The 18,740-nt window shown below is 52.3% G+C and overlaps 11 protein-coding genes across 11 annotated transcripts; 3 read left to right on the top strand and 8 right to left on the bottom strand.

Annotated features, from left to right (window-relative positions):
• Nucleotides 1-1,091: 1,091 nt before the first annotated feature.
• On the top strand, nucleotides 1,092-1,445 carry PG998_009230 (uncharacterized protein; the record flags this gene model as incomplete). The annotated part of the gene is made up of 2 exons (XM_066876046.1): nucleotides 1,092-1,241; nucleotides 1,290-1,445. Coding segments are annotated over 2 exons (306 nt in total), but the record flags the coding sequence as incomplete, so codon positions are not given.
• Nucleotides 1,446-1,996: 551 nt separating this feature from the next.
• PG998_009229 (uncharacterized protein) lies at nucleotides 1,997-3,100 on the top strand (the record flags this gene model as incomplete). The annotated part of the gene is made up of 1 exon (XM_066876045.1): nucleotides 1,997-3,100. One exon carries the CDS (start codon nucleotides 1,997-1,999, stop codon nucleotides 3,098-3,100), a length of 1,104 nt encoding a protein of 367 aa, XP_066728201.1.
• Nucleotides 3,101-3,199: 99 nt separating this feature from the next.
• On the bottom strand, nucleotides 3,200-3,859 carry PG998_009228 (uncharacterized protein; the record flags this gene model as incomplete). The annotated part of the gene is made up of 1 exon (XM_066876044.1): nucleotides 3,200-3,859. The coding sequence occupies one exon, from the start codon at nucleotides 3,857-3,859 to the stop codon at nucleotides 3,200-3,202; it is 660 nt and encodes a 219-aa protein (XP_066728200.1).
• A 692-nt stretch (nucleotides 3,860-4,551) lies between these two features.
• On the bottom strand, nucleotides 4,552-4,998 carry PG998_009227 (uncharacterized protein; the record flags this gene model as incomplete). Its single annotated transcript, XM_066876043.1, has 3 exons — nucleotides 4,552-4,653; nucleotides 4,730-4,873; nucleotides 4,948-4,998. 3 exons carry the CDS (start codon nucleotides 4,996-4,998, stop codon nucleotides 4,552-4,554), a joined length of 297 nt encoding a protein of 98 aa, XP_066728199.1.
• A 393-nt stretch (nucleotides 4,999-5,391) lies between these two features.
• On the bottom strand, nucleotides 5,392-5,826 carry PG998_009226 (uncharacterized protein; the record flags this gene model as incomplete). The annotated part of the gene is made up of 1 exon (XM_066876042.1): nucleotides 5,392-5,826. One exon carries the CDS (start codon nucleotides 5,824-5,826, stop codon nucleotides 5,392-5,394), a length of 435 nt encoding a protein of 144 aa, XP_066728198.1.
• A 172-nt stretch (nucleotides 5,827-5,998) lies between these two features.
• Nucleotides 5,999-6,451, bottom strand: PG998_009225 (uncharacterized protein; the record flags this gene model as incomplete). Its single annotated transcript, XM_066876041.1, has 1 exon — nucleotides 5,999-6,451. One exon carries the CDS (start codon nucleotides 6,449-6,451, stop codon nucleotides 5,999-6,001), a length of 453 nt encoding a protein of 150 aa, XP_066728197.1.
• Nucleotides 6,452-6,761: 310 nt separating this feature from the next.
• On the bottom strand, nucleotides 6,762-8,014 carry PG998_009224 (uncharacterized protein; the record flags this gene model as incomplete). The annotated part of the gene is made up of 4 exons (XM_066876040.1): nucleotides 6,762-6,922; nucleotides 7,015-7,377; nucleotides 7,466-7,786; nucleotides 7,852-8,014. 4 exons carry the CDS (start codon nucleotides 8,012-8,014, stop codon nucleotides 6,762-6,764), a joined length of 1,008 nt encoding a protein of 335 aa, XP_066728196.1.
• Nucleotides 8,015-8,295: 281 nt separating this feature from the next.
• On the bottom strand, nucleotides 8,296-10,029 carry PG998_009223 (peptidase S28; the record flags this gene model as incomplete). Its single annotated transcript, XM_066876039.1, has 3 exons — nucleotides 8,296-8,648; nucleotides 8,698-8,803; nucleotides 8,857-10,029. The coding sequence occupies 3 exons, from the start codon at nucleotides 10,027-10,029 to the stop codon at nucleotides 8,296-8,298; spliced, it is 1,632 nt and encodes a 543-aa protein (XP_066728195.1).
• A 177-nt stretch (nucleotides 10,030-10,206) lies between these two features.
• Nucleotides 10,207-11,177, bottom strand: PG998_009222 (uncharacterized protein; the record flags this gene model as incomplete). The annotated part of the gene is made up of 2 exons (XM_066876038.1): nucleotides 10,207-10,549; nucleotides 10,666-11,177. 2 exons carry the CDS (start codon nucleotides 11,175-11,177, stop codon nucleotides 10,207-10,209), a joined length of 855 nt encoding a protein of 284 aa, XP_066728194.1.
• Nucleotides 11,178-11,765: 588 nt separating this feature from the next.
• Nucleotides 11,766-15,774, bottom strand: PG998_009221 (uncharacterized protein; the record flags this gene model as incomplete). Its single annotated transcript, XM_066876037.1, has 8 exons — nucleotides 11,766-12,119; nucleotides 12,181-13,100; nucleotides 13,658-13,664; nucleotides 13,952-14,645; nucleotides 14,715-14,886; nucleotides 14,943-15,483; nucleotides 15,542-15,628; nucleotides 15,685-15,774. 8 exons carry the CDS (start codon nucleotides 15,772-15,774, stop codon nucleotides 11,766-11,768), a joined length of 2,865 nt encoding a protein of 954 aa, XP_066728193.1.
• Nucleotides 15,775-16,326: 552 nt separating this feature from the next.
• On the top strand, nucleotides 16,327-18,647 carry PG998_009220 (uncharacterized protein; the record flags this gene model as incomplete). The annotated part of the gene is made up of 3 exons (XM_066876036.1): nucleotides 16,327-16,630; nucleotides 16,711-17,002; nucleotides 17,066-18,647. The coding sequence occupies 3 exons, from the start codon at nucleotides 16,327-16,329 to the stop codon at nucleotides 18,645-18,647; spliced, it is 2,178 nt and encodes a 725-aa protein (XP_066728192.1).
• Nucleotides 18,648-18,740: the final 93 nt, after the last annotated feature.

The following is an 18,740-nucleotide window of genomic DNA, read 5'->3' as shown; positions in this document are numbered from 1 at the left end:
CCACTGCGCAACACTGTTCAACTAGGCGATCCAGAAAGTTGAGCAGTTTCATGCTAATTATTATATATTAGGATTTAGTTTTTGTTGACCTGACAGTGCGATATTGAACTGAAAGATAAAACTGGAAAGAAATAAAACATGAAGGCCGCAGAGGAGGTGCCTATAACTCTGATTCTGGCAGCATTTTACCGATCGACTAGGTTATTGCTACGTTTACATCAGTTAAGAGCATTCCATCTCATAGGTTATAAAGATAGAAAAGTCACGGGGCCAAGATTCTGGTGATGCCAGTGTGTCTACCAGTCTCCAGGATCGAAGGTCAGTATATGCATGCACATCGACTCGGCGTAGACAGGACGCAGTCAAGGTTGCTTACAAAGGCTCGGTATATCAGTGGATGCTTCAAGACTCACTTAATTTGATGTATCATTTTGTATCTCATCCTGAATTGCCTGTGTCAAAACAATATGTTCTATGGTTTTGGCCCATCGCTGATAGTCTGACCAATCTTGACTCTGCCTCACCAGTCCCACGTCTTGTACGCCATCATCTACTGCTGCGGGTTTGAAAGAAGATGTTGTTGCCGAAGACGAGCAATGCTGCGTGATACAAGGGGCGGCAACAACGCAGGTCGGATGCGATATAGGAAGCTTTTCCATAATAGTAAAGCGATATGCCAAGTGCCGCGTGATAAGCCGCAAAGACCCTCCAAGCCGTACATCGCATCATTCACATACTCGCTGACAAGCCCAATACCCGCCGATCGGAATGGGAAAGGCGAAAGCATGCGAAGGTGTTAAGATAAGGAAATATCACAGCTAAGAGACTGAGGGGTAGCCAAACCCTGAACAACCTTTGTCTCATCTGGGCCGGACCACACCAGCGGGTGAACAAAGTCATATTGATAAGCCCCTTGTAGGCAGTGTGAGGCCTCCTTCTTTCGTAGAGAGAGCTGGAAATAGCGCCACGTGTAGATATACCTACGTTCTTGCCTTACAACGCACCTACTAACTATTGATTCACAATGCTCAAGCTTGTGTGTAATCATTTGCGCAATACGAGCCTCGTCCGAATTAGACTCCTGCATCCAGTTTTCAAACCGTTCTCCTCCAGACACTACTTTGCCAGAGGGACTCGACGCCCAGATCAAGGCAGAGCTCGGTCATCTGGTTATTAAAGCCCGCCAAGATAAGCTGGACGATTGGAATACTTCCAGTCCCGGGTCTAGTGTCGCTTTCGTCGTCCTCCTAGATTAATTCTATCGCAACCTATTCCGCGGAACATCTAAGGGATTTTCGGGTAATGCCAAAGCCCGGAACGCTGCTACCAGGGCCATCGCTCAAGACTTCAACAAAAGTGCCATTATCGTCCAAGTATCCTCGCTCTACATGACGTTGCTTAGTAGCGAGACCATGAGCTCGGCGATTGCCGCTCGCTGCTTATAGGATAGACTAGAGTTGTGCTATAGAACCAAGCAGGAGCATGAATGGGTAGATGTGGGCATCAAGGCCATCGAGAGGCATCTGGAGTAATTATAATAGTTGGGCAGGTAACCGACCCGGAATAAAATCATGGGGCGGCAGAATACTGAGGCGGAGAAGGAGATCCTCAAGCAGTATAACCCTACATTTAGATGGGTTGCCTGCATACCAGCTCCGAACTTTCTCAGAATACCCATTGTGAGCTTAACATGGTACATCTGGATGAGGAACTCGGGAGGATTATCAATGCTAATGGTGCATGGGAAGGAAGCTGTTGGCTGCTCTGGGGTCCATTTAGGGGGCTGACCGGTGGGGCCAAAGGCCTGAGAACGCTCCAGTAGGGGCGCGGTGCCCCGAACTTTAGGCAGAAGCATGACCGCATCTGAGAATATCATGTAGATATTTGACAGGAGTCGATTCGTAAATGTTGGAGACTACTCTGTTTCATGATCTCCTTTTTCTGATTTCTTAAACGAAACTTTGGCCTAGAATTTGCCAGTGAGGAATTGTCAATCATGTCCTTACCTACCCCACCAAACATCGACCCCGCGAAACTGGCCGACTTTCACAATGTGCTGAAGCAGTCCAAACGCATCGTCGCCGTGCTGGGCGCCGGGATATCCGCATCGTCCGGCCTGGCCACCTTCCGCGGCACCAACGGCCTCTGGCGGGGCCAAGACGTGATGCAAGTAGCGACGCCCGCCGGGTTCCGCCACGACCCGGGCCTCGTCTGGCAGTTCTACAGCTATCGGCGGCGCGAGGCGCTCAAGGCCCAGCCCAACGCCGCTCACTACGCGCTCGCCGAGCTGGCACGCCACGTCGCCCCGGGCTTCGTGACGCTGACCCAGAACGTCGACAACCTGAGCCCCCGCGCCGGCCACCCGGAGGCCCAGCTCAAGCAGCTGCACGGCAACTTGTTTGACCTGCGGTGCGTCGACGCCGTCGGCTGCGGCTACACCGAGCGCGGCAATTACGAGAACCCCTTGACGCCGGCACTCGATACTATCAAGGACGAGACCTTGACCCTGGGCCACATCGACCCGGACAATAGGCCCAAGGCAAACCCGATCCTGCTCGCGGGACTCGCGCGCAAGAACGCCCAGATCCTCGGGGACAAATACGACGATAAGGGACCGTCGGCGGTTGACCTTGCACCTCTGAAAGCCGCTGCCGCTGCGGGAGGCGAGCAAGAGCCTGGCGCACGCCCTCCTCCCATGTCTGACATCAGGTTGTCGTCCGGATTGAGCAAAGACGACTTACCGCAGTGCCCCAAGTGCCAAGCCAACATCCTCCGACCCAGCGTCGTCTGGTTTGGCGAGGCGCTGGCGGAAAGCACGGCGCTGGAGGCTGATGCCCTCTTTGCCGAGGACACCGAGCCGATCGACTTGTGTCTCGTCATTGGCACGTCGAGCAAGGTCTGGCCCGCCGCTGGGTACGCGGAAAAGGCGCGCAAGAAGGGAGCGCGGATTGCCACCATCAACATGGATGCGGGCGACGCCAAGGGCTTGCGGCCAGATCAGGACTGGGTCTTTGTCGGCGACGCGGCTGCGATACTGCCAGAGCTGTTGAAACCCGTGATAGGCGACCCAGGGGCCTGGAAGAAGAGCACAGATTCGTGATGATAATGAAATGATTTGTTCGTTCAGGTTGGGCATTATTGAATGATTGCTATCAGCTAAATAGACAGAGTCCTCTCCTCTGGGAGTAGCTCCACTCTTCTATTCAAATTCGGTTATGGACCTTGTCCACGCTCCTGCGATGCTCTCTTTGTACGTCCTTGTGTCCGTCGTGGTGTATGGTGCGCCGGCGGTGACCCGGAGGCCATTGAGCGTCGTGTTGGTGCAGCCGCCTAGTACGCCCGTGGCGTAGCGGTAGAAAGAGTGCCACTCGAGCGTCACGTTCTTGCCCGGGGGCACCGTCTGCAGGCCGGGAGGCGCCTCGGTAACACTATGTATGAAGGGGTCGACGGTGGCGTCTAGACTCTTGAACTCGACACTCTCCCGCGGGTGGTACTTGTCCGCGTTCATGGCCTCGTTGTAGGCGTGCTGGGCTAACTTGAGGATGGCGGTCGTCTCCTCGGGCCGCAGGCTGCCCATCAGTACGCTGCCGCCCTCCCGCCCGCCGCTCCTCACGTCGGGCTGGGCGGTGATGTGGTAGGCTTTCGAGGCAAAACTGCACGGTGACTGGGAGTCATGGGGGCAGGCTAGCCATTCGAGATCTGTCAAGTGGCCAGGAGTGGAGAAGTCTTGGGTCGTGGATTCCTGGGACGTGTCGATTGTTTCCCATTTGGTGCAGACTGCCGCCGCAGGGCTGGACAGTATGGCGAAAGCCACAAAGGCAAGTCTGCCGAGCGATGTGTGAACTTGAGGACGAGACATAATTACTGCAATTAGAGGAACGATGTGTATGAGCTACTATCAAACGGTACGGTTATTCCAGCTGAGATGCTTCTGTCATGGAACTGGCGGATGCTCCTTTTATCGTGAACTTTACAGCCCAGGCACCAGCAAAAGACATGCGATCCACCCGGCATCGCGGCACAGCGGGTTGCTTGGTTCTCGAAATGAAGTAAGCAGTGCCGATGAGCCAATGCCCAATCCGGCCAATTATGTGAGACTCTTGGAACCACCACAGCCCTCGGAGCAATTGGCGCGCGCGCTGATCGTCCCTGATGGGGATCAGGGGGCAGCTTAAGCTTTGGGATCATGGATGTATAAATAGTTTTGACGGATCTTTTTGAAAGGGACCTTGCAGAACGGCCAGCACGTACCTGGTCTAGTTGGAATAGGCGCGGTTACTTGGCGTCCGTATATGCCAAATACAGACCCCGGAGCCTGCGCCGTGACGGGGCGGTGGAATGAATCCTTCGCTGGATGGCCCACCAGGTGGAGAGAACCAGATGAGCTTTCGCCGCGGAAACTTTTCACGCTCACACACGTCCGTTGACCAAACTCACGATACTCGGGGTTTTTCGTATGATTTGGTGCTCCATTACAAAAATACAGCGATAATGTACCATCAACACCCGCTATCTCGTCTACGAGATCAGCGTAACATCCATGCGCTCTAATTATCTGCTGAACCCTGCGAATTTCGACAATACCTGAACTTCCACCTTCTTGGCCAGGTTGTGCTCTTCCCGGCATATGCGACGTAGCTCCGCCGTGTAAGACTGCTGGCGATGACTTTCTTGGGCGGCTTCATTGGCAAACCTTTTCACTTTCATCAGTCTTCCTGCCAATTCTCACTTCTTCGCGTCTTTCCACGGGTTTTGCATACAACTCGATGACATAGAACACACCGACGTCGGCGACCCAGGAGGCGTAGAACGCGAGTGCTTCAGGCTCATTTTTCTCCACCTCCGATACCAAGTGGCTCAGCAACTCTTGCACCTGTTCCGTTATGTTATTAGTGATGAGTAGATCGTTTTGGGCAGTATATGAGTTTGGTTTGACGGGATGCTTACTCTATCCTTTTTGCCCTCGGCAGGGGTGACGATATTCATGGTGTAGAACATTTTCCCGCGACGCAACGATCTCTGTACTTGAGTGAAATCAGGTGAGAGAAAAGAGTATTGTATTACCTTGCTTGCCAAGGTCTCGTGTTCTTCTTGACAATCCAAAAAGAGGTGTTCATTAAAATATATTTGCATAGAGTATGCAGCACCCCCCTCAATATACTTTAGCTTCGTATGAATGCGCATACTCAGATGCGGGTGTATGACATGAAATGCAATCATGAACTCTAAACTAATTAAGCCTTCGGCCTCTTCCGCGTAGATGCCTGGCCGCACAAGTATCGATGAGAGAAGCTGTCAGAAGCAGAACTTGACATACTCAATTCTGAAAGGGCGAGAGACAAATAGAGTGTTTATAGCATAATGTTGCTAGACTACTCATGATTTGTCTGTCTATCCAATCTCATCGAGCCGCAAGACCCTCTTATTCAACCCATCACCCTTGAGTCTACCCGAGAACAAGCCGTCCCAATCCGGACTCAATGCCCCTTCGTCATCAAAGAAGCCCGGGAAGTCCGTCTTGTACCTCGACCACAGCCGCGGCACAACCGCCTCGCCCGTTTCTCCCTTGACTAGCTTTCCCTGGGTGCGGAACTCGCCGTAGGTGCCCTCATCGAATCCAAAAAGCGTGTTGAGCGGGCCGTGTTGAAAGCCCCAGAACACCCCGCGCCCCGGCAAGCCCACGGTGGTATTCCGGTCGCCCCGCGCCTCCGATAGAGACACGGTAAACATCAAGGTCAGCTGTGTGTACGTGTTGGTGCCGTCGCTGCTGCTGGTCTGCTGTGGTTGTGTCTGGATCAGACACACGCGGCCACGGTCATTTGGCATCACGCCGGCCACGATTTGGCCTTGATACGACGGTATGCCCGGACGCTCAATCAAGAGAGAAAGTTCCGATTTGCTCTTTCTTCGGGCTGTGAAAGTCCCAGGCGGATGACTTGTGAGTAAGCCTCAGTTAGTATTGTAGCATCCGTGTTCGATGGGGCAAGGGGCCGACGACCTACAAAAAGGGGACAGGGGTCTCTGCTGTGTGGCCGGTCAGTGGGTTGTGTATCGAAGTCGACGACTCGTCTGAGTAAACATCGTCGAACTGCACCAGAATGACCCAGTCAATCTTGAGCTCGCCGTCGCTGTTGGTCTCTCGCAGCCGGCAGGAGACGAGGTTGTGCGCTTCCAGCATCAGCATGGGCGGCGCCCCATCACCTTGGATAGTGACAAACCCATGGTACCACCAGTTTACGCTGCTGGTATTTTTATCTTCAGCCTGCTTACTGCTGGTGCAGAATACCCGTTGATAAAATGTGAAGATATCAATATCATCCGGTAAGGGGTCAAGCTGTGGTAGCCCTCCCAGTGGCTTCGTGGGATTGGACCCCGGAAACGACATGACGAATTGCTTCTTGACGCCGTCGCATTCCTTCGGTGTCTCTAGATTCTTACTACACGTTTTCATGGTAGCCAACGATCCTCAAAGGGGACTTCTCTGCTTCACGCTAGCAAACGGCGCTATTCATCTTCCATCATGCGTGATTCAACGCCTCCCTTCATGCAACTGATAATAAAGCGAAACTCTATTTTAGTAACGTAGTTATTGGCGCAGCGACTCAAGTTCTGCATTAGGGGCTGCGGACCGATTGTCCATGACCCATACTTATACAGATGTAGAAACACTAATTCGTCTATACTCTGAAGTCTAGAACCATCTCTTCGCGATTCGTCTCAAATACCACTATTCCACACCTTCCTCAAAGCCCAGGCCATTTTCATCTATCTTTTTCTGCCGCCAAAGCTACCCTACGGCCCTGACTCTTGGGGTCAAAGAACGGCTTCTCCCCTACCCCGCATACCCGGCACCCTTCGCGGACTCCGTATCCGTCGTGGTCGTAGGTCGCTGCATGATACGTGCAGCGGTTGTCCCATATAGCTAGTCATTCATGGAAAAGTTGTTAGAAATGGATCTCGGGAAAATATACGAGTTTCGGATGCTGAGAGTGATCGGAGCAATTAGTGACTTACCGACGTCATTCCGGTTGTTCCAACGAAACCGTACCTGGAGATCGTGGTTCTCCACCAGCAGCCGGGATAGTCGTTCCATCAGCCAGTCGCTCTCCTCGGGCGTGACGTTGTTGATGTGCTTGATGTGGAGGCCAATACCGTAGACGCTCTTCCACCGCGTGACCGGGTGCGTACGGATGAGCGGGTGGACGGGGTTGAGATTGGTGCCGACGTTCTCGGGGCTGCCTCGCGGGATCTGGAAGCGGGGGTCCGTCTCGTCTCGCTTTCGCAGTTCTTGGTGCGTGGCTGACAGTGTCTCGAGCAGAGATTGGAGAGGTTTCGATAGACGATCGTAGAGCTCATATCCAGAAGCCCAAAGAGTATCTGTAGCGCAAATGATTTAGGTTTCAAATGTCGAATATCGAAATGGCTCCTATAGCCTTGATTGGGTGTCTGCATACCTCCTCCAGACTCGGGCACCTCAGTAAGACGTAAGAGACAATAGTCGCTGGGCACCGGCTCGTAGCTAATGTCGCAATGCCAGAGGGGGCGGCAGCTCTGGCGCAGCTGGAACGAAGGGTCATAAATGGTCCCCCGAGGATCTTTTTGTTCTCTTCCGAGTTAATCAAAAGGATCTCCTCATCATCTTGGCCAGCAATCTTGACGGCGTGGCGATGTAGAGAAGACGTGGCAGGCTTCCCCGCGAGGATCCCGAGTCTCTGCACGATCGTTTTCTGCATCTCATCCGTGAGTCCATCTTGTTTCCTGAAGAAGACCACGCCACGGCGAGATACTGTTTCGCTTCCACGCTTAGCCAACAATCATTTGAGCATGGCCATTGGGGACAATGTAACCAACCAGTAATGGCCAAGTCGTGTAGAAGCTGTTCGGAGTTTGGAGATTCGAGCCAGTCTTTCAGATTTGCGTCGACAAACTCGGTTCCGATAATGGGGGTGACGTCAAAAGACTTAAACCCAGTCAATGCGCCACTCAACTCCAATGATTCCTTTGCTCGAGCCATGTTACCGAGCGAGGTGGAAATTTAATTCACTTGAAAGAAGCCTAGAAGCGTTGTAATATAAAAATGTGAAGGTAAAGTATATGCCAACCTCAGGGAGGTAGGAAGCCACCTTAAGATGGGATGACAATCCGCTATCGGTCACTATGGAAATAACGCAACATCGCGAGTAAGTTTCTCTTGTAGCATACACCTCTTGCATAAGGGTGACAGGAGTGAATAGGTCTCGTTTCACTCAGTATTTGTGCTTGAGCACATATTCTATATTCGTTTTGCAGCCCACCCTACAATTCATTGAACTGGGCAGACCCTTTCCATTTGGCCACCCAGGACTTAACAATATCAATTTCCTTCTGATGAGCCAGCATTATTTCAGTTGGTTCATCTTCCAGTCGTGGCAATGCTGACCTTTCGCTACCGTACCCGTGGCTACGTAGCAAGAGTCCATCACCGGTATTTTCCCGCAAGTCACCTGCGAGCGGAGAATGGGAAGTGACATCTAGCCAGGGATCTAGTTCTCCATTGACAAAGAGTAGCCGAGGCGACGCTATGGTAACGTTACCATACTTGTTGATGCGCTCGACCGGCACACGGTAGTCGTCCGCTGCAGGCAAAAGGGGTAATATCAGCTGTCTGTCTTTCCAAGTGTATGATTTTCATGGGTCCTAATATATGGGATGCCTTACGAAAATCGAATGCGAATCGGCAGACTTCGGTAAGGTAATACCGATTAAGCGACCGCGATAGCATAGCTGGTAAAGGTGCGGGTTCTGCTGTTGAGAAGTATCCCCACTGTGAAGAATTCAGTAGCTGTGGTGACGACTAAGACTTTGGAGTATCCTTACCTCTGTGCAAGCTTGCCAATACCAGAGGCGCCACACTTGACCCAGGTCCGTCTTCTGTGACTCGGTTCGGTTGCGACGAATCTCGCCCTTTATAGACACTGGATCGTGGCTGTGTGTATGCAGGCTCCCGCTAGTCTGCGATGGGTTCGTTTGGTGGCCAACAGCGAGGTAGTGACGAATATAATGTGCATAATTCGAGATGGACTGTCTTTTGAACTGCGAGTATTGTTCTGGTTCCATTACGGGAGAAGACCCTTGACTGAAAGAATCCGGATCCGATAGTGCGATGCTCCAAGTAAGGTTGTTGCAAAAGTACTCCCAAGCTGAGTGGTCCTCCTGCGACGGATCCCACGACCGCCTTTGCCAGAGCCCCAAAGGAGTGGCAACCTGGTTCATGAAGTCGCGGACAGTATTCTCGCGGGTCAGGTTGAACAAATCACGGTAGTACAACAGCATCGGGGTCATGATGATCTCGCCATGTTCGTCGAAGCCCGCCTGCTCAATCTCGTCGTCTACTTCGCCGACGACGGTAGTGATGACCTGGACACACAGCGGGTCGGCGCGCAGTCGTATGGCTTCCAGATACTGCCAGACATTCTCCACGGCCATCAAAGGGGCCGAGGAAGCGATCGCGCCCCATATGTTATCGGGGTACAGCTTTCGCATGAAGGCGGCTTTAGAGCCGGAAACCCAGGAGCCGTATGCGATCCATGGCGTTCCACCTGGGCGTATGGACGAGTTCAATCCAGCGTGGGCTTCGTAGGGGAAATTGGAAGAGAAGTAGGCAATATCTGCCAGGGCCTCCTCCGTGTTGAGAAACTGTAGATTGGCCACTGTCAGGTTGGGAGTCACATAGGATTGGCCATAATACCGTTGCTCGAGGATAACGATGGCGGCGCTCACGGCATCTGCGATGTGTTCAACGATGCCATGTTTTACGGCCTGTACAGCCGTCTCGCCGGGCTTGTCGGCTGCATCTACGAAGAGGACAGGGCTACCGGCCCGGTATCTAGACAAGTCAAACCAGTAACGCTGCTGGAAAGTATGGTTGAAGCCAGGTGGGGGTGCTTGCTGAGCGTGTGTCGTCAACTGGCTGAAGCGAAACGGACCCTGCAAGGAGGCTAAGGCGACCGGTGCAAAGAGGCAGAGGGAGAGCAGCTTAGTGACCAACATCATTGGATTCGGCTTATGCGTGTTGGTAAAGAATGCGTGCAATCACAATACTCCCTTACGGTCAGTGCGGTAGTGGTTTGCAATAAAGCTCACGGGTTCAAGCAAAACTCCTCGCATTGTGATATTCCTCTAATGACTCAACAAACTTTCACGTCTTGATACCACCGCTTCACTAGCTCAATAAATGCAAAAGGCCCTGATCTCCAGACTCTCCCGGTCTGGCAAATGGTCAGTTCCGGACATGGGGAAAGCTCCGTGGCCGCAGCGCCAGGCCACCCCCTGGTCCATATGCGAATCGTGGTGTTTGAACACGAGCAGCTCGTCCGGGCGGTGAGCCGATAGATACCACCATTTGTGATCAATCCCTTCCTTCTGACCGTGCTTCATGACGGACCACTCGCCGTCGTAGGTCTTGCGCTTGTTGGGCTGGAGAATGACATAGTCCTCGTCCGGCACCGTCTTCCAATCCGACACGCAGAGGGGGTCTCGCTCGACGGCTTTGTAGAGAGGTCGCCATAGACTAAAAGTTAAAGAGTACGGATGAAACCGTCTGTTGTTAGCCAACATGTCCGAACAGAGTCAAGCTTACGTGTTTAGAGATAAGGTTCAAGCCGCCTCGGAAACACTCAGACTTACCCTAGAATCGAGTAGCGCGGAGGTTGATTCCAGTCTACCCCGATCGACTCCAGCCAAGCCGGCACTCCCTGTTGCAGACCAGGATCAGTGAACCACTTCCACCACTCAGCCGCGGAGGCTGGCCCGAAGTCCAGGTGAGGCCGCGGGATCGTCTTCTGTGTGTTTGGTATGGGTTTGTCGGCGAGGTCGAGAGGGCGCAAGACGGGGGCGAAGCAGTACACATGCTTGGCGCCCAGCTTGTCTTTCAGCAGCTCTTCGACCTCCTTGAAGTACTTGGTGGTAACTTCGCTTATGTCTTTGTCGTTGCGCTCTTTGAGAGGTATGTCCAGGATCTGGAACCCGTGTATGTCTAATTCGAACTCGTCTCGTGCAGGCCGCATGTCATAGACAATCTTCTTGTGAGGCTCACGGAGACTTGCATCTCCAACCACTTCATCCGAAACCACACGTTCTGGGTCTTTGAGATACGCAATCTCCGTCTCGAAATTAATCGGGGCAACAGCTGCAGCCATCGTAGCTTGTGCAGTTATTCGATCATAGTGATAATAATGAGTAGACAGTTGAATCAAAATGGGCACCGAGTGAAGTAAGGATAGTCGGACGAGGAGAATAGGGTTTTTAAGCTTCGTATAGTTGATAGAACTGCAATAGCGAACTCTTTTAAGTTTGGAGATTTCATTGATGCATGACACTGCAGCACTCAGAGAGGATACCGGATAGCTTTTATCCTGCATCTAACCTTACCGGTATAGAGCCACCTGTTTCCCCGGGCAGCACCGCCTATTCAACTCAGACGTCTAGGCCCACGCGAGCCATAGCTTACAGATTCTCATAAGACCCTCATAGATCAAATGCGGCCCGAAAATATGGAAAGTATGGCACTTCTAGGGGTGTTGGATTGGGACAGCCTCCTACATCGAATGCAACAGAATATTCTTAGTTACAATTGCTCGTAAGTTAATTTTCTCGGGGCGATCATTTGGTGAAGGTCACACATATTTACGAAATCCCGGGCTTAATACTTGGCATAGATTCAGAGTTGTAATAGATCGGGAAAGTGTAATAACAACGCAACCAAGACCTCATTACTAGCATAGCCATTACTTTAACACGTCGCGTCGGTCAGTGAACCGAACCCGTGCTGGAGGCATCTCCCATAGAAGAGTAAGCTTTGAGGTTTTCATCAGATCCACCCTCTCACCGATCAGCTCCCAATCAAATGTCCATACCAACTCGGCCAGGACAAGACGCCACTCGGTGTACGCTAGCGATGTCCCGATGCATTGGCGAGGCCCCAGGGAGAAAGGCCTCGACGCTTCTTTTCGATCGCTGGCGAACTGCTCGTCGTAGTATATATGCCCAGTAGGCAGCCATCTCTCCGGCAGGAACTCCTTGGCTCTCGCGAAGTATCGCTCGTGTCGCGCCATGAGGATACCGGGAGACTGCACAATAGTCTGTTATTCCATACAAATTATGTCAGTCACGAGTGTCTTTTAGGCCAGAAATGTAGCTTACTCCTTTTGGGACATATACTCCCGCAATGGTTGTTCCAGGGCAGATTCGCGGAAGCCCAAACGCTACGGGCGGGAATATGCGAAGCCCTTCCTCAATGACAGCCTGTAAATAGAACGCCTGCTTCACCGAATCTACATTGATATCTTCGGACTTTGGGAACATCTGTCTGACCTCTTCTTGTAGCCTGGCCAGCTTGTCGGGGTGCATGAGCAAGCTGTATATCAGCGAAGTCATAAGGGTGGAAGAGGTCTCAGTTCCACCCGACACAAGAGATGCCGCCTGGCCTTCCAGGAAGGATAGATACTCATGGCTGTAGTCCTCCTTTCCTGCAGGCGGAGGATACGCCAGGAGAAGGTATGAGAATAGGTCAGAGGTTCCTGGTGGATGGCCCAGTCTGTCCTTGGACATCTGCCTACATGACTCCAAATACAGCGCCCTCGCCTTGGCCTTCTTGGAGAGCTTGGAGAACAGAAATCTCAACAAGGTTTTGACGGCCTGGGGCTGGCGACGTATCGTCACGCCGACCGCAGCCGCAGCGATGTTGTCTGTTAGGAGGCTCAACCAAACCGTGTGTTTTCCTTGGGCCACGGTTTCAAAGGACTTGCCAAACGTGACCTCGGTTATTACATCGAAGGTCACTCTGGCTGACCATGCTTTGATATCCACGCCGTTTGGGTCATTCCGGCAGTGGTCTCGGAGTTGCCGGACCAGCTGCTTGGAAATTTTCTGGACGATTCCGGCATATTCATTGACGCAGGTTACTCCAAAACCCTTGTCTACCGCTTTGCGGACAGTGCGGTGTGCATTTGGGTCCGTCTCCGTCACCAATGTCGGGGACCCCTCGCCCTGCGTGTAGAACGACGGGTCTTTGATGAAGCGGATATGTCGATCAGCCTCAGCGCTACATCGAGTATAGATGTCTGTTCATGTTAGTTCATATGAACACTACACAATTAAAGGGGTGATCCCGCCCAGCATCAATAGTAACCTTTGGCTGCCTCAGGGGTAGCGAAGATGAGTTCGTTCGGCGAAACGCGGATTATGTCGCCTTTCCCATTGTTAAAAGGTCATCTTCTCTGTTTGGGTATAAATGCTGTTATCTAACCGTATTTTCTATGAAGCCCCTCAAGCGTATGAGGCCAGCGACCATCGAGCCTATAGCATACTATCAGCACCTCTCTAGCATGGCCTGGTGGTTTGTAGATATGACTAACCAGTGTTTACAAAACCACCAATCTGACAGAGCTGCTATCCTTGGCCCTCGGAAAGCGGCAAGTGGGTGTAGTTGAATGCGGTAGATAGCCAGTGAGAGGAGATAGGTCAAGGTCTACGGGTAAGTGGTTCAGAGTTGTTGGCGCCATTCTCAAGCAAGTTGGGAGCCGGTCAACATACCAGCAAAGCGCCTGTCACTGCTAGCGACAAAATGAAAGCCATAGTCTAGAAGGAGACGGATTGTCACTACAACCGACCTACCTACGTTGGGGCTAGATGCAAATAGTGATGTCTGGCAATCAGAGTTGTAAACAAAGTTCTTGGCTAGGTATATCATGCTGGCGCCATCGAGTCACTCTCAATCTCAAAGGCAGTCTATATTATAAGCATGACAATACCTACCAAAAGGGTTATTGCCGGCATCGCATAGTCGCATCTCTAATTTTAGCGTAACCTTATTCTCGGCTGATCTTATAGATTTTAGTTGCACTTGGCATCTGATAGGACATCTAGGCGCATCTAGGCCACAGCTTTCTCAGTTCGCTCTGTCAAGACGTACCAGGACCTTGTGTCCAAGCCAGAGATACGACGAGTCGCAGTCCCGCTCCCATACAAAGCCGTCCGCGTTGGTCATGCGCATCTCGTAGCGGAACGACAGACGCGCCAACACCAAGCGGGCTACCTGGAGCCCTAGTTCACGTCCAAGGCACGCGCGGGGCCCGAGAAGGAAAGGGCGGTAGGCGGCATGGTCGTCGTGCTCGAAGTCGGATCCAGGACCTCTGTCAGACCAGCGCTCGGGACGGTATTTCTCTGGGTACTTCCAGTACTTGGGGGACCGCTGAATCGTGTACTGGTCCACCGCCACGGTTACTCCCGCGGGGACCCAGATGCCCTCCACGTAGCCTCCTTGGGACTGTCTGTGCGTTCCCGTGCCGTTGGCAGGTGAGATGAGCCGCATGGCCTCGTTGATGGCGCCATTGAGGAAGGGCAGTCGTGCGATGGCTTCGCCCGTGATGGCACTTTCACTCTCAAAGGTCTCGCGCAACTCGTCCCGGAGCCTGGCCATCTGACTCGGATCCCGGAGGAGAAAGTACAGTGTCGAGGACAGGCAGGTGACCGTCGCGTCCTGCCCAACCATGACGAGCATCGCCGCGTTGCTCTGCAGCTCTTCCTGCGTCAGGTGAATGCCCTTCTGCTCCGTCCCAACGATGGCGCTGAGGAAGTCGTGTCCACGGTCTGTTCGTTGGAGTGTTCTAGATTTTCACGTTTATCAGCCTTCAAATTCGTGTTCTAGAATCTATCATACGGGTAATTGCACCTACTCGCGCAAGGTGCCGACGGGGAGGATGTCCCGTGGGATTTGAAACATGCCCGGGAACGACGTGACAAGTGCTTTGGTAAAAGACCCAATCAGTGGAACGGTGAGTACGTTTTGCATGATTTCTAGAACCGGACTCATGGCACAAGCAATCTTCTTCAATCTGTTGAATTTCACTTATCGCCGTGTCAGCTTGGTCCGTAATGACACATAGTCGTGTTCGAGAACCTACCGAGTTGACTCTTGGGTAAGGGGTTGCCAAAGGAAAGATCTCCCAACATGTCCCATGTGAGCTGCGAGATATGTTCCGTGATATTGATCTCGGCGTCTGAGACCGCGCCCATGTCGAGCCTGTCATGGTACGCCGTGATCCAATTCTGCTGAATCGCCTCCTGTTTCCGAAGCTCTCGTAGCGTAAAAGCGGGTTGCACCGCCTTTCGCAGCTTTTCATGTGCTTTGGGGTCAACGGCCGTAAGGATGTTGGTGGCAGGCCACGACATCACTCCGAGCAGCCACTCGATGGTGCCGTTCTTGGTGAAGGCCTCCTTGCCTCCGCCGGACGATCCCGCATTGTGGACAGCGGTGAGTGCGCCAGTCGTGGCAAAAGAGACCGTGTTAGGACCGACACGGACGACATCGCCTTGCACGACCTCGTTAGTGACCATTCGTGTAGAAAATATATGGAACAGGGGTAAAATCTCACCATACTGATCGTGCAGGGCTTTTATGTCTCTGTTCAGATGCTTGCCATACAGAGATCGCATCATCCAGAACTATAACAGTCAGCCCTGTGCGCATCTGCTTTCGTCTTGGTAATCTTGGATACCTTACGGGGGAGATGGCTGCCAGCTTGGGCCCAGGCAAATTAGCCAAGGGGTGAAGAAAGTTCAAGTAGCAGCATAATGCCACAGTGGTGCACTAGAGCGATGACATTAGCAAGTCTCAAGAGTGTGGTTCAATGACAGCTTTCATACTGCTAGAATTGCGAGGAGAAGGGAGCCACCTGAATCCCTCTCAGCAAAAGCTGCATATATTGGTTGGCCAATTTCATAGCGCCAATCCATTGTGACGAAGTCAATACCTGGTATTAGAACTCAATCTTCATGCTAATAGCGAAGTGCTAGATATACCAATTCGAATGACAGGTCCGGAGTCGATAAGAGTAATATCTACTTGACAAACACATGATACTTGGCATGGTATTTCAATAAGCTATTTTTAACATGATCATCATTTCACCGTCTATCACACAAGATCTCTTGCGTCACGAGATACGAAACACGAAAGAAGTACTGTAGTGAGTGGAGGAAATCGTATGGCCTGGGGATCCTGCTATGGGGTCTCCGAAAGCCATGTAACTGAATCCCTGGCCCGATCACTAAGTACGGACGAGTCAGTAAGGATTGACCGCTTCACTATATCTTAGCATACCGCCTATAACTTGGCGGATCCTAAGGTATCCCTGTTATTACTATGAAACCTGCTAATCACTATATGCCTGTCACCTGGATCATTGAGCTTCCTCTGGACAACCGCTAGGTCGCAGCAAGATAACTCTTGGTGCTCCTTCGATCGAGAGGAGAATTAAAGTAAAAGAAGAAGAATACAGACAGAAAATGGAATCACCGATCACGCAAGATAAATGGAACTACTCAGCGGAGGTCTCATCAGAGGAGGCCCGGAAGACGGGTTGCTTTACCACCCTCCCAATCCGTATCCACCGGCGGAACGATATTGCAGACGAAGCCACACTGCAGTCCATTCGAGACTGGCACCAACACGTCGGTGACGGTTGGGAATCTCGATCCGGGTCTGCCATTTCGCCCGTGGGGAACTGGTGCGCCTTCATCTTCCCCGAGTCGTTGGATGAGCGGCTGCACTCCATCACCTACCTCGCCAACATTGGCAACATACACGACGGTGCGTGAGTTGTGATCCAGATATGCGGTTTATGTGTGTGTCTACTTACTGACGTGTACTTTTCGGGCCGTGGTGTTTAGATGCAGCTGAGGACCTCCCCCTTGAAAGTGCCTTGGAGGAGCACAAACACTTCAGTGATGCCTTGAACGAGAGTGTGGAGTCGTTGTCCGGCAAAGAGACCAAAACTATCAAGATGAAAGAATTGGTGAGCCAGTGTGTTCTACAAATCCTCGCCTTGGACCGCACTATGGGCATGAGGATGATCGAGTCGTATCGGAAGAAGTGGTTAGACGTCATGGAACATCCAGATTACGATGCGATGCAGTCTCTGGATCAGTATCTAGCCTTCCGTATGTTGAACGGTGGTATGGAGTAAGTGGCCTTCCCCAACTACTCAAACCACGCCATGACGACTGACCTGTTCTTGTGGTCCAGACCTTTCTGGCTCATGTGCCAATTTGGTATGGGTCTCAACATCTCTGATGAAGAGCTACAGCTCGTGCGGCACATCTTCGAGCCGGCAGAGTCTGCATTGGTCTTGACCAATGACTATTGGAGCTGGGATCGGGAGCATAATGCCTGGGTGACTAACGGCTCACGCATTGTCAACTCCATCGAGGTCCTTTCCCGTTACCGAGGCATTAGTTTCGACGAAGCAAGGGATGTGGTCCGTAAGATGATTGCCGAGTACGAGGCGGAGTATCTGAAGAGAAAGGATGCGTACATCCAAAACCATCCCTCTCTTTCTTCTACTTTACAGAAGTTCATCGAAGTCTGCGGGCTCGTCGTGGCTGGAAACCACTACTGGTGTGCAAACTGTCCAAGGCACCATGCCTGGAAGAAAGTCATCTCAAGGAATTCAATCGTACGAGACACCGAAAGCATTCCGCCACCGACTGTGGACGTTGGTGCAGATGTCAGCTCATCATTGGACACAAACTCACTCACCCCTGACGATACGGAAAGGTCATCCGCGATGGATGTTGCGTCTGCCACGTCTGCCACCTCGGTTAGCGACGACTCGCTGGAGCCCGTAAGGCCTACCAAGAAACGCAAATTCGAAGCAACAAGCTCGGATATGAAATCACTGACGCGGGCGCATCCGGTCGACGCGCCATGTCGGTACATATCGTCTCTTCCTTCCAAAGGCGTCCGGACGCTCTTCATCGACGCCCTGAACCAATGGTTTAAGGTCCGGGGAGAAACGCTCGACGTGGTCAAGGACGTCACCAAGATGCTCCACAACGCCTCCCTCATCCTCGACGATATCCAGGACGCGTCGCCGCTCCGGCGGGGCAAGCCGGCCACCCATGCCGTCTTCGGCCTCGCGCAATCCATCAATAGCTCAACCTACCTATTCGTGCAGTCTGTGACGGCCGTGCACGCCCACTTCGACGCGGCCACCCAAACCACCTTCCTCGAGATCCTGCAGCGCATGCACGTGGGCCAGGGCTACGACCTGCACTGGAAGTTACATTCAAGCTGCCCGTTGGAGCAAGAGTACCTCGAGATGGTGGACGGGAAGACGGGGGCCATGTTCGAGCTGATCGTGGCACTCATGGCATCCAAGTCCAGCGCCACCGCTGCCAAGACGGTCAGGGGCATTAACTTCCGGCGGCTCACCAGGTTGTTCGGACGCTTCTTTCAGGTGCGCGACGACTTCATGAACCTCAGCTCGGAGCTCTACGCACAGGGTAAGGGCTTCTGTGAGGATCTGGACGAGGAGAAGCTCTCATTCCTTCTCATCACCTGTGCGAAGAGCGATCCGGACGCCTTCCAGCAGATTATGAGCATATTCAGGGCAAGGGGTGGGTCGTCCTCAACTCCGCTCGCCAGAGAAGTGAAGACCTATATACTGTCGTTATTGGAAGGGTCGGGGACAATGGAGGCTACTAGGCTGTGGCTTGTCGATTTGGAAACGCAGCTAGAGAGGGAAATCAATGACCTAGAGAAGCTTCACGGCACGCAAAACTCCATGCTTCGGGTGTTGCTTTCAATGTTGAGTGTCAAAAAATAGAGATTAGTTTGAGAGACTTGGAGTCAAAACATATTATCTGAGAAGTCGGTTACGTAGCCGTCTTAGTATCTAGTTAACTACCTATAGATGCTT

The sequence above is a fragment of the Apiospora kogelbergensis genome (genome assembly GCF_038363985.1).
Source record: "Apiospora kogelbergensis strain CBS 113332 chromosome Unknown utg000006l_segment0_segment0, whole genome shotgun sequence".
Lineage (NCBI taxonomy): Eukaryota > Fungi > Ascomycota > Sordariomycetes > Amphisphaeriales > Apiosporaceae > Apiospora > Apiospora kogelbergensis.
Note: the sequence above shows the minus strand (reverse complement) of the source record. Positions and strands in the feature narration are given on the sequence as shown.